Source organism: Hipposideros armiger, unplaced genomic scaffold (assembly GCF_001890085.2).
Source record: "Hipposideros armiger isolate ML-2016 unplaced genomic scaffold, ASM189008v1 scaffold_52, whole genome shotgun sequence".
Lineage (NCBI taxonomy): Eukaryota > Metazoa > Chordata > Mammalia > Chiroptera > Hipposideridae > Hipposideros > Hipposideros armiger.
In genome coordinates, this window is record NW_017731402.1 from 116068 (window position 1) to 131568 (window position 15501).

Here is a 15501-nt window from a genome sequence, read left to right on the forward strand (position 1 = left end):
CCTTCCCATTTGTATCTTTGCCCGCAGTTTTACAAGTAGTTGGACCGTCTAAAATACCATCACTAGGTCAACTAATAGTTATTTCCTAGGTCCACTAGCCCACCCTGCCAATTTTCTATTATTTAACATCAGCATGGAAGATGAAGACAGACGTCAGCACTTTTTCTTCAGAACTAGCCAAAAACTGTCACCAAAACCATCCACCAAAACAAACAAAGTAGTCTGACACCAAGGAAGGAAAGGAATGGAAACTTACAATAAGGAGAAGGCTTCTATAACATAAGTTCCACATTTGACTACCACTGACCGAGATCTATCCGGTAAAGATTTAACCTCTTCACAGAGCTTCAGGGGAGTCAACACCCCTTTCCAGCCAGGTCAGTTGTATGGTAGATGTTGTATCCAAAAAGTACCCCTGGCCATATTTGTTTAATAATGAGACAACCAAAGAAATTCTGATCACTAAAGATGAAAGTAGCTAAGACAAGGAAAAGATCAAACTACTCGATAGGGAAATGCTAAAATAAATATCAGGATTAAGTTATGACTTCATAAGACTATTATTAAGGTGATACAACAGCGTTTTTCTTGTTAACCCCACCAAGGCTGTGATTATCAAGCAAGCAGCATACCCATATTATGTTGGATTAAGCCAGAGGACAAAAATGATGTCTCACTCAGGTGTTGCATTTGGAGAGCATTTTGTATTTTCATTATTGTATCCAGCACAACCTTGGGCATGTATTAAGGTGAATGAATGCAACTCTCTGAAGCAAAATACAGAATGATTAAAAACAGAGCAGTTGCCTCTTATGTGTATCTGATTTACATTGAATTTAGAACTTCACTGTGCATAGAATATAAGGCTACTCTTTCATTTGATCTTCTTAACAATAAACACATCTTTTAAGAGGTGTTAAGATTATCAAGTTTTGATTTTAAACAGAATGAAGTAATGTTTTCAACAGATGAATGGATAAACAAACATCCATAGCAATAAAAGAATGAACTTTGGATATATGACTTATTCTCAAATGCATTATGCTACGTGAAAGGAGCCAGGCTCATAAGGTTACATACTGCATGATTCCATCCATATGGCATTCTGGAAAAGGCAAAAGAATATGGGGACGGAGAACAGATCAGTGGTTGACAAGGGTTTCCAGTAAGGAGGGGGGTGATCTACAAGGGGGTATCACAAGAGAATTTGAGAGGGTGCTGGTGATAGAACTTTCTTCCAACCCCCATTTACCTCTGAAGAATGACATTTATTTGAAAGGCAAAATAAAATGCTCAGATATCTCCACATTTATATATATATATTATATATATATTCATCTCATGTGCTGACTTTGGAAGCTCAGGACTCCCACCTCGCCCCCCGACCCCTGCCCTGCACAGGCATAATGACTCTTTTGTAAAAATAATATGTGCCACGACTTGTTCTCCTGTCCTATAGCCTCACTGAGTTGGTTTATCCATTTTGCTAGAGTCATAAAATTAGAACCAAGAAAGTTCTACTATGATATAGCTAAAAGGATAGATTTTAAAAAGGCCTAAAAAATATGAAATTGAAGGTAAGGCAGACCTATGGCTTTTTAATTCCTACAATAATGAATTATTATTGCTACAGTTTAATGGAGATCATTGCTTTTTTCTTTTAGGAGGTAAAGTGTTTGCAAGATTACTTGGTCTGTGGCTTTGTTGTTTATTCTTGCACCATGTATTTGTTTCAGTTTAAGGGGAAAAAAAACAATGATGTCTTAATTATCTTACATAATTTGTGAAGAAAGAGCAACAGAGAGATTCTCTATTTTTATATGATGACTACAAGAAAGTATTCCTGTGTAGTAAGAGCAAAGTTGAAAAATAAGGCTTTATTGGAATGGCACTAAATGCTCATTGTGCCTTACGTATGATCATTCCAGGATATCTACATATTAATTTGATTATAAATAGAACTTTGCTGGAAACCCTGGTTATATATAACCAAGTTCATATCTGCTAGTAAAGCACTCATCATGAAATGTGTAGTAAAGAATTTGGCCTTGCCCAAAGTAAGGAAGGGCCATTGTCCTCTGCTTCTGGGAGGTAATCTGTGTCATACTTAATAATAAGGGTGTCTTTTTTAGGGTGGGGCCTGGTGACATGCAACAGTCTGAAGGAAGAAGGGCTAGTGGCCTGGTAATGCCAAAAAGACCAACTATGTGACTTGGGGTGGGTGCTTTGGGTTGAATAGTGTCAATCATCCCAGAGACATTTCAACCACATGGGCAATCAATCAATCAATCCATCCATCCATCCATCTATTAATCATGCCTGCATAGTGAAGCCCCAGCAAAAAAACTCTGGACATTAACAGTCAGGCGAGCTTTCCTGGTTGGCAATACCCTGTGCATATCATCCCATGATGATGCTGGGAGGGTGGGGCGTCCCTACACTACAGACAGAGGACAACAGAGCCTTCTCGTTTGGAATCCTCCCAGACTCTGCTCTATGTTTCTCTTCCTTTGGCTGATGTTAATCTGTATCCTTTCCCTGCAGTCAACCATAACCATGAATATCATAGCTTTCCGTGAGTTGCAGGGGTCCTTCTAGCAAAATATTGAAACTGAGAGTGGTTTGGGGAACCCCTAAACTTGCAGTTAGTGTCAGAAGTGGTCTTGTAGAAGACTGTGCTTTCAAACTTTGCAGTTAATGCCAGGTACTAAATTGATGAACTCATCCCCAAATTCACTCTTCTAAAAAGTCACTGTTTATGTCCCGGAGGAGCTTATAGCCTAGCTAAGGTGAGAACTATTTGAGGCTCAGGCAATATGAAATCACATACAAAGTGTCAGGAAGAGTCGTGTTACCAAAAGAGATAGATTTGAGGGAGGGGTACACTGGACAAGACTTTAGGAAAGAAATGTGATGCTCTTGGGCTTAAGAAAAGGACTTGAACTGATTATGAGAAAAAGAAGCTAACTCTACAAAGAAACCAGTAAAAATGAAAGCACAAAGTCGGGGGGAAGCATGACACAAAAGAATAGTAAGCAGTTTGAAGTAGGTATTGTGGTTGACTGCCAATAGTCATATCACTTCCATATGATTCATCTAAACCATGTGGGGTAATCCCAACCCACTTTCTCAATGAGTGGTTTAGGAATGGCCAGGTTACCCAATTCTAGCCAATGAAGTGTGAGGGGAAATGTTTGGTAGCTTCTATAAAGCAAGCCTAGGAAAAAAGCAGTCTATGTATTTCCTGTGGCCATTGTCATGTCCTAACATGTCATTTGGAGTCATCTTGCTGCTGAGAAGGTGACGACAATACATGGATGGGAGGCCAGAGCCAGAGGACTACCCGAAAGCAAAGTTGGGCCCCGATGGTCTGCACTGGGGAATCTGTCCTCCACTAGGATTAGCTTTTATATACATTTAATATGAATTTCCTTATTCTTGAAACCATTTGAGACTGATTTTTCTGTTATTTAGAGATAACAGTGTGTTACAAATAGAATTGCCCCTCAGAAGCGTCCGTGCTGTTAATTCCTAGAAACTATAAATGTTAGGTAACACGGCAAAGGGGTCTTTGCAGGTGCAATTAAGGTTGCAAACCTTAAAATAGAAAACAAAAATTGTCCTAGATTATCTTTATTATTCAATCAAATCAAATGGGTTCTTGAAAGCAGAAGTCTTGATCAGGAGTCAGAGACACCAGGTAGAAGGGGAGATCAGAGAGATACGAAGCACAGGAAGGATTTGACCCACTTTTGTTGGCTTTAAAGATGAAGGGATCCATGAGCCAGGGAATGTGGGCAGCCTCCAGAAGATGAGAATGATCCCTGGATAACAGTCATTGAGAACTTGGGGAGCTCAGTCCTACAACTGCATGTACCCAAATTGTGCAGACAATCTGCACCTAGAAGCAGACCCTCCCCCAGAGCCTCCAGAGAGAATCACAGGCCAGCCAACACCTCCCTCCATCTCGACCTTGGAAGACTCCAATAAGAGAACCAGCTCAGTCACTCTCTGGCAGGATTTCTGACCCACAGAACCTGTGAGATAATAAATGGACACTGTTTTAAGAAATTTGCGGTACTTTGTTGCAGCAACGATAGAACACTAATACACAGTGTCCAAATTGATTAAGGGTTTTCATTGGAAGTATCCACAGGTATGCTGTGTAGACCAAGGCCATTTGAGGAATTCAAACCTGGTCCAAAAGGATAGCAGCTCACTGTAAATGTGAATATTTAGGACATCAGATCATCTAAGAGGTATATGGATGAGAAAGATCTGGAGGTAATGTGCAAAATGGAATGAACTGGAAAAACTAGAGGCAGGGGAATAGATAGCTGTAAGTCACTGCAGTAATCCAGGGAGCGGTTAACAAAAGCCTACACATGTGTGATAATATATAAAACCATGGCAGTGGAAGAGAGCTATTGACAGCGCTTTTGATGACTAATTAGATAGATATTAGTGTTCAAAGCGGGGTCTAAAGTGTGGGTATGTACTAGTTAGCAATAGCTCAAAAAAAGGGACATACATGGGACGGCCGAGTGGCGCGTTGGTTAAGAACTGGCTTGGGACGCCAGAGGGCCCCGGTTCAGATCCCACATATGAGGGCCAGTGACACTGCCCTCTACAGCTAAGATGCTGAACAACAGCTCAACCTGGAGCTGGGCTGCTGTGAGTCACGGGCAACGGCGTAGGCTGCAGCCCCTGTGGCAGCGGGTTGCCATGGGCTACCGTGTGTAGCCAGCAGCCAGCGTGAGCGGCCAGCAGCCGCAGTGAGCGGCTGTCCAGAAGCCGGCGACTGATCTGCCTCGCCCAGGAAGAGCGCAATGATGGTGCCAACTTGGGCCAGTGAAGCAACGTCCTCCACAACTAGACTGAAGAACAAAAAGACAGCAACTTGACTGTTCCCCTTCCCCCAATTCCTCAATAAAAGTCTTAAAAAAAAAAAAAAGGGACATACATACATTGCATGTTGGTATTGTTGATTTAACAAACAGTCCAGGGGAGGGATTATCAAGGCTGGCCCAAGAATTTATCAATGTCACTGAGAACCTGGGCTCTTGCTGGCTTTCCGATCCACTGTCCTTGCACATTGGCTTTTCATCCTCGTGTTTGTCTCTTCAAGGTCACACGATGGCTGCTGAAGAGCTAGGCATCAGATGTTAATTAGGAGCATAAATGTGGCGCCAGTACATCTGTGCATGGCTATTGAGTGGGTTAGCCAACCTTCTGAGTCTGCTACATGTCACATAGTTAAAAGAAATGGGAAAGATACGAAGTTTCCCTTTTTATTTGAAGATATTAGTTTTGGACATCTGAAACAAGAGTACTAAGTGGGCATATTTGTATGAGCACACGCCTTCATTGTAACATTCATTTCTTCCCCAAATACCCTCTAACATACCATATCTGGTTGAAATCTCCTTAAGCAGTTTGAATTATCTCCATTCTTTAACTCTCACCCATATTTCCTTTTGCCTCTACTGGTCCTTAAAAATATGGCAATAGAACCTATAGGATTTCATTTTTTTTAATTTTTCTTTTTCATAAGAACAAAGATAGTGACTATTCCCTGAATGAATTTAAAGTTCCAGGAAAGCTGAACATGTTTTTGACTCACTGAGTAATACTGCAGCCCCCACACTTCCAGTGTTACGTGTTTTCTGTGTTGGGTGACTAATTCCTGCTCCCCACAGCAGCTTCTAACAAACCCAGATCTGCTTTGCTCCAAAGAGCTTCAATAGTTTTTAAAAGTATCAGTCATAGTGTAAGGCTGTGGTTTTCTCATGTAGAACATTATACTAAGTGACTCTGCATTCTAGGGGGACAAAGAGGGAAAGAGAAAGGCCTTAAAAGAAGACATTCATTCCCATCAGAATAACATCTTCTACATGTTGCTATTGGTATTCTTCTCCTTAAGTTTCCAAATGTTTCCGTTTTCACACAACTAGCTATTGTTGGGTCCAAGGCCCTTTAGGATAAATCATGCTGTGATCAACAAGGCACTCTGACAGCTGGCCATCAACTTTCCCCTCCCCCACCCCCCACACAACTCCCACTTTGGTTCTCTCTCAGTCCAAGGAGTATCTAGCTGTCCAGTTAGTACAATTCAGCACAACTCTCCAAAAAGCAGACTCCGATCTGAAAAACTCACCAGGGTTTTTTTAAGGGAAGGGGTTGCTACCATTTATTAAATGTGTTACTGTATTCCGGACACTGTGATATATTTTCCCTATTAAGAATTTTATGGAGGGCCGGCCGAATGGTGCATTGGTTAAGAGTTAGCTTGGGACGCCAGCTCTGAGCAGCAGGACCCTGGTTCAGATCCCACATGAGGGCCAGTGACATTGCGCCCTCTACAGCTAAGACGGTGAACAACAGCTCAACCTGGAACTGGGCTGCCGTGGGTTGCCTGGCGATGACAGTGTAGGCTGCAGTGGGGCTGGCTGGCAGCTGCCGTAAGCCGCCGTGAGCGGCTGTCCAGTGGCCAGCAAGCAACTGCCTTACCCGGGAAGAGCGCAATGATAATACCAACATGGGCCAGTGAAGCGACATCCTCCACAACTAGACTGAAGAACAAAACGACAGCAACTTGTCTGTTCCCCTTCCCCGATTCTCCAAGCTGTTCCCTTCCCCCAATTCCAAATAAAAAATAAAAATAAAAAATAATTTTATGGAAGCCAAGGATACTGCCCCACAAACAGGGCACATTGTCACAAAGCTTTGCCTATGAGGCCAAGAGATTGTAGGCTCCTTGGCTCCAGATGGAGTCCTGCGCTGGAGTAGTGCTCTCAAAACACTTGTAATAATGAACCCTTTCAAAAACAAAAGCGTATGTCCTAAATGTATGGATATTTGCTTATAAATTACATACATACTCTACAAATGTCTTATGTACTTAATAAAACACTCGAAAGTTAAAATCTCAAAAGGATGAGTGAGGTAAAGACAAATATTCAATGGTCAGATATTTTCCCACCCCCAATGAATGCTCTCACACATGCCCTAGATACATGCACCCCACTTTGAAACCCCCTTCCCCAGGGCCTCTAGTCCAGTTGCATCTTGCTACCAGGCTTCTCACAGCATCAAGTTCATGAAGGGTTAAATAAAGAAACGGAAAAGAGGAGAGAAAAATGGAAAAGCTGAAAGTACTGCAGCAGAAAGAAAATGCTAACCCCCTGAATAAAAAGAACGCCCAACATTGTGTGACTAAAAAGCTGCACCTGTTCCCACCTCTTAGAAGAGGTAAATAATCCTAGTAAAGGTTTCTCAGCAGAAGAGGTTCCTGGAAAAGCTTTGACTATTCACACGTAAGAGCCAGGTTTCCTATAAAGAATCACTCTGCCCTACATAAGCTGTCAGGTCACCGTTACACTGTACTTTATAAGCCCAGCTGTGTTGTGTCACAGAAAGGCAGCTTGAGACCTGAGTAGGGTAAAGCTTTGGAAGTTTGTGTGGTGTTCTAGAAACAGAAGGCCTCTACATTCAAATTCTCCTCTCTGCACCCTCCTGGCTTGAGACCTTTTGAGGTGCGCCGATTAACAGCCCGCTGCTGCAATTCCCAATTCCTCAGCCGTCCCCCCAGTACCTCAGCCGTCCCTAGCTAATCCTGAATCCTGCTGTGACTGACATAAACGTCCAGCTGTTGACTTCGCCGAGGCCACTGAAGTCTATTTTGTACAGAAGTCACATCTGCATCCCAGAAGTGAAAGTGGGCAGAAAGAGGGGTCTGTGAGAGCCCGGGCGGAGGTTTGGAGACTCTGGCCTCACGAGGTCAAGTGTGGCCTCCATGTGATTCTGTGGAGAACCCTCTCAGTCCTTCTTGTACGCTGGACATGCCGGCAGAATGACTGAGCAATGGACTCAGCAGCAAATCTAACTTGAATCACTGGATAAGCTCTGAAAGCTTTGGGGTCCTCAGCCACAGCCTGCAGTCCCGTGTCCAGGAAACACAGGCCAGAGATGTCCTCCCTGAATGAAGTCATTGAAGGTGACTTACACACACATGTTTAAAGCTTCAAAATTTATTGCTGTACATTTTCACATAGCATTTACTATGGAAATACTAATAGTGCAAATATTTATTTTGGACTTGGTAGCATTTGAGAAATCACAAAGCTTTTTGTTATCTTTTGCAATCATTTCTGAAAGAGCTATATTATTCAACTTATTTAAAAAATTTAAACAAGTAGGCTTATATTAAAAAAGATTCCATAATGCTTTCTAGATCTCTTCTTTAAAACAAACAAAAAGAGACCCTGGAAGCCAGCAGGGACATTTCCTTTCCTTGATAACACACACATCTTCCAAACACTTTTCCAACTGCAAGACTTTGTTCATTCACAAATTCAATCAATAAATATTTATTGACAAACTGTTATGTGCCAGGCACTGTGCTAAGCTCTGGGGACATGAGGAAGAAAAGATGCAATCTCTGCTTTCACACTGCTTACAGTCTCAAAGTAGAAACAGACATGCAAAAAAAAATATGTACAATACAATACAGTAAAGTGCTTTCATGGAGGCATTTACAAAGTGCAGTGGGAACTTGGAAGAGGGGGAAGGACACTTGCCCAGAGAAATCAGGACAGCATCACAGAGGAGGTAGCCACGAAGCTGAGACTCAATTTGCAATGTGGACAGGCAGGCAAAGGGAACGACAGGTGCAAAGACAGAGAATACCACGGTGGGACTTTGAGGGATCAGGTTATGCAGTTTTCCTTGAGCCAAAGGTGCAGTGGGGAGGGTGGCAGGATGAGTTAGACAAACAGGTAGGTGTCAGGTCCTGCAGAGCCTTCTGATCATTCTTCCATTGATTCACAAACATTTATTGAGTGTGTACTATGTGCCAGGCGCTGTGCTAGGCATCAGGGTTAAAACAGAGACCATGGCAGACACACCCTTGCTCTCATGGAGCTTACATTCTAGTACAGAGATAGACCAAAAGTCAACAAATAAAATACAGATTTAGAAGACTTCTACAAAGGAAATGAACAAGGTGCTGAGGCAGAAAATAAGTGTTCTGGGGGGTAGACAGTATTTAGGGTTATCGGCAAATGCCTTTTGGAAGTGACCTAAAGTGACACCTGCAGGGATCAGAACAATAACGTGCTCCAATCGGAGCACCCGCTATGCGCCAGGCACTGTGCTAATGCCTGATAAACAGTAACTCATTTTGTCCTCACGACGACTCTATGAGGTAGGTATTATTATTCCTATGTCACGGACGAGGAGCAAGCTCAAGGAGATGAGGTAACCCGACAAGTCACACAAATGGCAAACCAGGGTTCCAACACAGGTTCTCGTCATTTCCAAATGCTCGCTCTTAAAAATTATTCTAAACTATATATACAGAAGAGTGGGGAGTTTTAACCAGGAAAGTGGTACAGTCACATTTGCTTTGAGGGCCATTCTGATGACTATGTGGAGGAGAAAAAGGGATGGAGAGAGAAGGTGAAAGGAATGCGGACAGGTAAAAAAAATTTTTAAGGAACACACTGAAGTCCAGACGCGAGGAAAGGAGGTTGCAGGAAGGCAGTGGCTGCAGGAATGAAGAAACATAGATGTGAGAAGGGCGGTTACGCGTTCTAACAGAATTGATGGCATGTGGGAGAGTGGCATGTGAGATCACTCCTGGGCTTCCCTGGGCAGCTGGATCAGATGATTTGCTTTCACTCAAGTTAGAAAATGCAAGATGGTGGTTAAGTTTCTGGAGAAAAGACGATGAATTTAATTGTGGACGTGTCCTGTGGGTATACTGGGAACACCTGGACTTACGGGATGGTCTGCAGTTGGACACCAACCATATCATGGCTTTCACACTTGTTCTCTACCTGAGCAAAGCATGTAAGAACAAAAAAAATCAAAGTTTTGTAGGTGTGTACATTGTTTTGGTTTTTTTTGCTTTTATAAAAGCTGTTTATAAAAGCACAGGTATCTTGGTTGCATTGCTTTGTAAAAAGAACACACAATCACCAAGATGAAATTCCCCCAAGTCTGATTACAAATGAAGAATCATGGACTTAGGGGAGGCTAAGGAAAGCCGCTGGCCATCATTCGAACAAGTCACACCAGTTCTTAAAAAGAAATCAGCATTAACTTCCCACTGCCACCCCAGTGGGGACAGGCTGCTGGGCCCAGAGCAGACACCCTCTGCCAACAGTCTGCCCCGAGTGTGTAAGAATCCCTGCTCATCCACCAGCAGGACTGCTCCCGGGACCTTGGGGGCCTACGGTCCAGAGATCAAAGTTGGATGTAAATCAGGAATTCTAGGAAGGGGTTATTTATGTCATTTGGCATACAGTCCAGAGAGACAGCAGCCCGAACCTCGCCAGCTGCATACTGCTTTGACTATTTTCTCTTCTTTCCTTTCCTAGGGAACTGGAAAGAGCGCTGGAGGTTGTGGTAATGAAATGTACAGGTGACCTTAGGTGGAATTGGTCACATCCTTGACCACATCATGTCTAGGTCCAATTTTTAAACGAACTCAGAGTTAAGGAGTGCATAAACTTTTCCTATAGAAAGATATCATTTTTTCTGTCTTTCTCAAAATGTGCTTAAATTTGCTTATAACCACTCCCTCCTTTCCTTGGCATCAGACTCAAGTATGTTTTGATTTTTTTTTTAGCTGAGCCATCCTGCTACTTATTGGCAGCTCAGCTCGGGCCCATGTGGGAATCAAACCAGCGACCCTGTTGCTCAGAGCTCACACTCTTGAGTGAGCTCTTAACCAACTGGGCCACTCAGCCAGCCCTTGATTTTTAAAACTAATTAATAATACTATGCCAGTTTTAGTAATTAGATATCAAGGAATTTACGTGGTAATGAAGTTATACTTGTGAGTTTTAACAGAAAAAAACAAAACTGTTAATGCTTTGAAGGCTGGGTACTGACTAGTGAGGTATTACAATCTGGCTCATCAAGCAACTCTGCCTAGAAAGCTGTCTCTTTCTGTGGCCAAGGGTCTGACCTGCCCCTGTTAACTCGGTAAGCGAGTGTACATCAGAAAGTGCAAAATGATCTAAACAAAACAAAACAAAACCACAGACTTCGAGTAACATCTGAAGGGTACGTGTGTACCTAATTCGTGCCCAAGGGAAGAAAATGCCTTATTTTTACAGACTAACAAAAGTACTAGTTATAGGCTAGGGGGGAAAAAAAATTACACATGCTAAATGACAACTTAAGAATTCTGGTAACAGCACAATTCTCACGCTATCTGGAGGCCTAGTGCAAATGTATAAATACTTCCTACCACCTCCATTTCAAACTTAAGGCCCAGGGATCAGAGCTGAATGGAAATCTGGGATTCGAAGGAGGGGCTGTTTATTGTGTGTGTCCTTCAACAGAAAGAATCCCAATCAGTCTGTGAATATAATCATTTATTTGTCTTTACAGTGATGATGGAAGAATGTACAGTTTTCCTCTTTCAATAAAGTATAAAAAATCTGTATATATACAGTGAAGTCAATAATCTTTAATTGGGACGTTTATTTGGTTCTCCTAATCCATTCATATTAAAATCGTGGGGGCACAAATATTTCATGAGAGTGCTACATTTCCAGTAGATTGCACCTGGCATCAAAAGCTCAGCTTCACCTTAAGGGTCCTGCTTGATATTACAAAAGACTCATTTTAAGTCCTAGGACTCAAAATAAACATCATTTTTTTTTGAATAATAGATATATACATCAAAAATACATCTAAAAAGGCATTGGTTAGTGCTATTAAAAAGCTCTATGTGCTCGGGTACATTTTTTTTCTTACAGGCAAAACCCAGTGGAAACGTTTTCGTTCAATTCTAGGAATTCGCTCTTGGGGAAAGTCGGCCGAAAGTTACCTGTAAGGAAAAACAAACTTCAGTAATTCCGTGATGTCTCAGATGAGGTCAGCAAAACTTGAAAAAGTAGTCAGAGGCTGAATTTCACTTAGAAGCTGAATTTCACTCCGAGCCACATTTTTAAGCATTTAGTCACCGCACTTTGTACATAAAAAGAGCTCAACATCTCCCCTCATCTTTCAGGCTCAAAGTAAATGTCACTTCCTCAGGGAAACTTTGTTGACCCTTCACATCACATTAGCTCCCCCTGACATCAGCTCTCACAGCACCTTTATTTATCTGAACTCCGTTGGTAATTACATAGTTACATAAGCATGTTTTAATATAACTATACTCTAAGGCTTTGTGAGCATAGGGACCGTCCACTACTGCGTCCCCAGGACGCAGCACTGAATGCAAGGGTGACTATCGGGATGAGGTACATGTCCCAGACTGGCAGGGACAGGAAGGAAGGGTCAAAGCCACTAGAGAGTTACAACTCTCTTCACTCACTCTGCTCATTCCCTCTCCCCACACCAAACATGCACACCGTACCCTCACCTTTTTGGCTTCAAAGGACACAAATAAATAAAGAGCTATGGGCGGTAGAAAGTGAGACAAGGCCTGCTGGAAGCAGGACAGGTTTGGGCAGATGCCACATGAACCCTGGAGAGTGGAATGGATTCATCTAAAGAGAACACACACCCAATGGAATAGAGCCCATCAAAGTCATTATGTGAGTTGAGGGTCGGATCAAAATTTGTATTTTTGAAGGGAAATTATTTATTACAATTTGAAATGTCCTCATTCTCCCTGCATCAAGTCTATGCTAGAGGGAGCCTAGAGCAAGGGAGGGATTTTGAGTCCTTTGTGGCTGTAACTTTAAAGAGAGGACAGCAGGGCTCCAGAAGCTCGTGGGGTGGAGATGACGGGCGCCTTCACCTCCGGCAGCCACTCCGTGTCTGCAGAGAAGCCTCCTTCCCTGCTGAGGCAGGCTGCCAAGGGCAAAGGCAGAAACAGAAAACACCTTAAGTTCCAGGTCTCACTTGGGCGTTAGTTTACCTGATCATATTCTTAAGCTTCATCTCCACTGTCCATTTCAATATCCATCTCTTCTGTATCAGCAGTTCGTGACAAGATGTCTGCCATCAGTGCTTCTTCCAATTTTTTACGTACTTGTTGTACGCGTTCTTCCTGTTTCCTGTTCACAATAGAAAAAAAGAAACACCTGTCATTTGGCAAGTAATGGAAGTATGAAACTGCTCCTGCAGTTCCTCTGTACTTCAATCAAAATCAGGAACGCTCCTGAGAAAAACATTATTCTTTCTCCTTAGACTTTGCAAAAGCTGCTTCTACACTCACAAAACCAAATCACACAGATGAGCCTTGCCTAAAAGAGAGGAATATTCAGACAAGCAGGTATCCTTCATCTCAGAGAATTCTAACAGAAATAGATTTATTTCAGTGAGCTTTTCTTCAAGAATTTCAAATATGTGAAGATTTGGGGTTATTCCTATAAAGGACAAATAGAAATATCTTGGAAGCAGAGATAGAACAGGAAAGTAATGGAAAATAAAAAAAGAAAATAGATTTGTTAGATGAAGTGCTGAGAAAGATGGATGCAGTGGGGGCACGATACGCTGCGATTTCGTCTGGTGTTCTATGGCTGTTAGGGGAAAGCCAGTCGGAGTTCTCTCCTGGGTTCTCAGGCCGACTGGCAATGGGCAATCATAAGGAGCCAAGACCACATGATCCTCCTATACACTGAGGGCCGAGACTGAAAAGCATCTCTTCAACTGAGATGAGCTGAGCAGGTCAAGAACATGCCATGAGTTTCTCTGTGTCTTGGGGACTGCAACAGGACCTCAAAAGTGAGTTAATAATAACTCCAAGATAGAGAAACAAAGATTTCAACCATTAGATGGGAAACAAAGCCCAAGAAGAAAGGCTACTGGTGTACATTTCATGTTCAAAAAGCAGAAAATATATGAGTAGTTCCCAGATAGGGCACGAGAGGGATTCCTAAAATAGTTCTAGCAGGCAGAGGCGGTCAACAGAAAGTCACGTCCAGAGCCACACGGCGAGGCAAAGGTTGAAGAACACAGGAGAAGCGGGGAAGACTGGTAAGTAAAAGTCTTAGAAAAACAAAGGGAGAGAAGCAAAGGCACAGGAGGGAGAGTTAGATTGGACTGGCAAACAGGACCAATCACTTCCTGAGACCAGAGGAAAGGTGGTCAGGATGGGTGTCGAGTGGAGGATGGCGCAGCCCAATGACAAGAGGCTGCTGGACTCTGCTGAAAAATGGAAAAGTGATTTTCTCCAATAATGGAGGAAGACAAACTACAGACAAACTGCCCAAACCTGGGAAAGCAGAAGAGTGCAGGAACAATGTTCCAGAAGATTCCACTAAGAGTCCCAAGTATTCACTCCTTGGGTAGTCAACCAGTTGGAAAGTTACGTGTATGTATTCCTGCCTACATGTCTCTTTATCTCACGAGACTACCTCCAAGGTAGCGAAGTGAACATATTGTGTAGCCACCAAAGCCTTACATGTCATCTTTATTAAACTCTAAAAACAGCACAGAGAGTTCAAAGAGATAAACCTCCACTTTTTAAATGAATTTTCAAAAAGAGGGAGGCTGTCACTGAGAGAGCCTGAGCTCAGCCTCTGTCATATTAAAAGAAGCTGGAGTTCAACAGATTTTCATGTAGTGCAGCAAGGTCAAGAAGAACACATTGTTTATTTCTTATATAGTTAACTTTGCCTCTGGCTCAGTGACTCAAGGTTTATGACAAATGACAGATTGGTCTCATTGGCAGTCTCTCACTCCTAATAATAGAGTATGAGAATCTGCACCACTGCCCTGGAGTAATCCCATGAGGAAGACAAAGAAAATGGAGCGAATGCTGCTTTTGTTGGAGAAGTACATCTCAGACTCTCACATTTGCCACTGATTCTCCTTCATCTTGAGCATTCCTTCCCATTTATAAAAGCTGAAATTAAACCATCTGCCCACTGGGGTAGGAAGAATTCTAACAGTCCCGAAGATGCCCCCTGTCCCACCCCTGTATACACTCCTTGTATGATTCCCTCCCCTAAGGGCAAGCAGAATGTGTAAATGCAATGGACTCTCACTGCATAATTAGGTTATGAGTCAACTGACCTTGAGTTAATCCAAGGAGGTTATTGTAGCGGGCCTGACCTAATAAGAAGAGCCCTTAAAAGGGGCTGGCCCTTCCTGAAAGAAGCTAGAGAAGGAATATGGAGGCAGCCACAGGACAAGAAACTGCCATCAGCCTCTAACTGCTGGGAACAGCCCCCAATCCACAGCCAACGAGAGAACAGGGGCCTGAGTCCTACAACTACAAGAGATGAATTCTGCAACAACCATTGGAGCTTAAAAGAGGACCCCAAGCTCCAGACGGAATGCAGTCCAGCTGACACTTGGATTTCTGTCATGGAAGGCCCAGGCGGAGAAGCCCCTCATGCCTGGCCCAGGCTTCTGACCTATGGAACTGGGAGCTATAAGTGGGTGTTGTTTTAAGTTGCTAAATGTGTGAGAATTTGTTAGTCACTATTAGAAAACAAACATACCCATGGATGAAAATAATATCAAATATTATTTGATAAAATATATATTTAATGTTGAGATCTTTAATTGAAGGTTTAATAAAAA

General features: G+C 42.6%; 1 protein-coding gene across 1 annotated transcript in view; it reads right to left on the bottom strand.

Annotated features, from left to right (window-relative positions):
• Window positions 1-11370: 11370 nt before the first annotated feature.
• Window positions 11371-15501, bottom strand: part of MBD2 (methyl-CpG binding domain protein 2) — a 62504-nt gene continuing 58373 nt past the window's right edge. Inside the window, 2 exon segments of the mRNA XM_019640690.1 lie at window positions 11371-11845; window positions 12887-13025. Coding sequence (XP_019496235.1) covers window positions 12899-13025 — 127 coding nt within the window. The 3' untranslated portion in view covers window positions 11371-11845; window positions 12887-12898.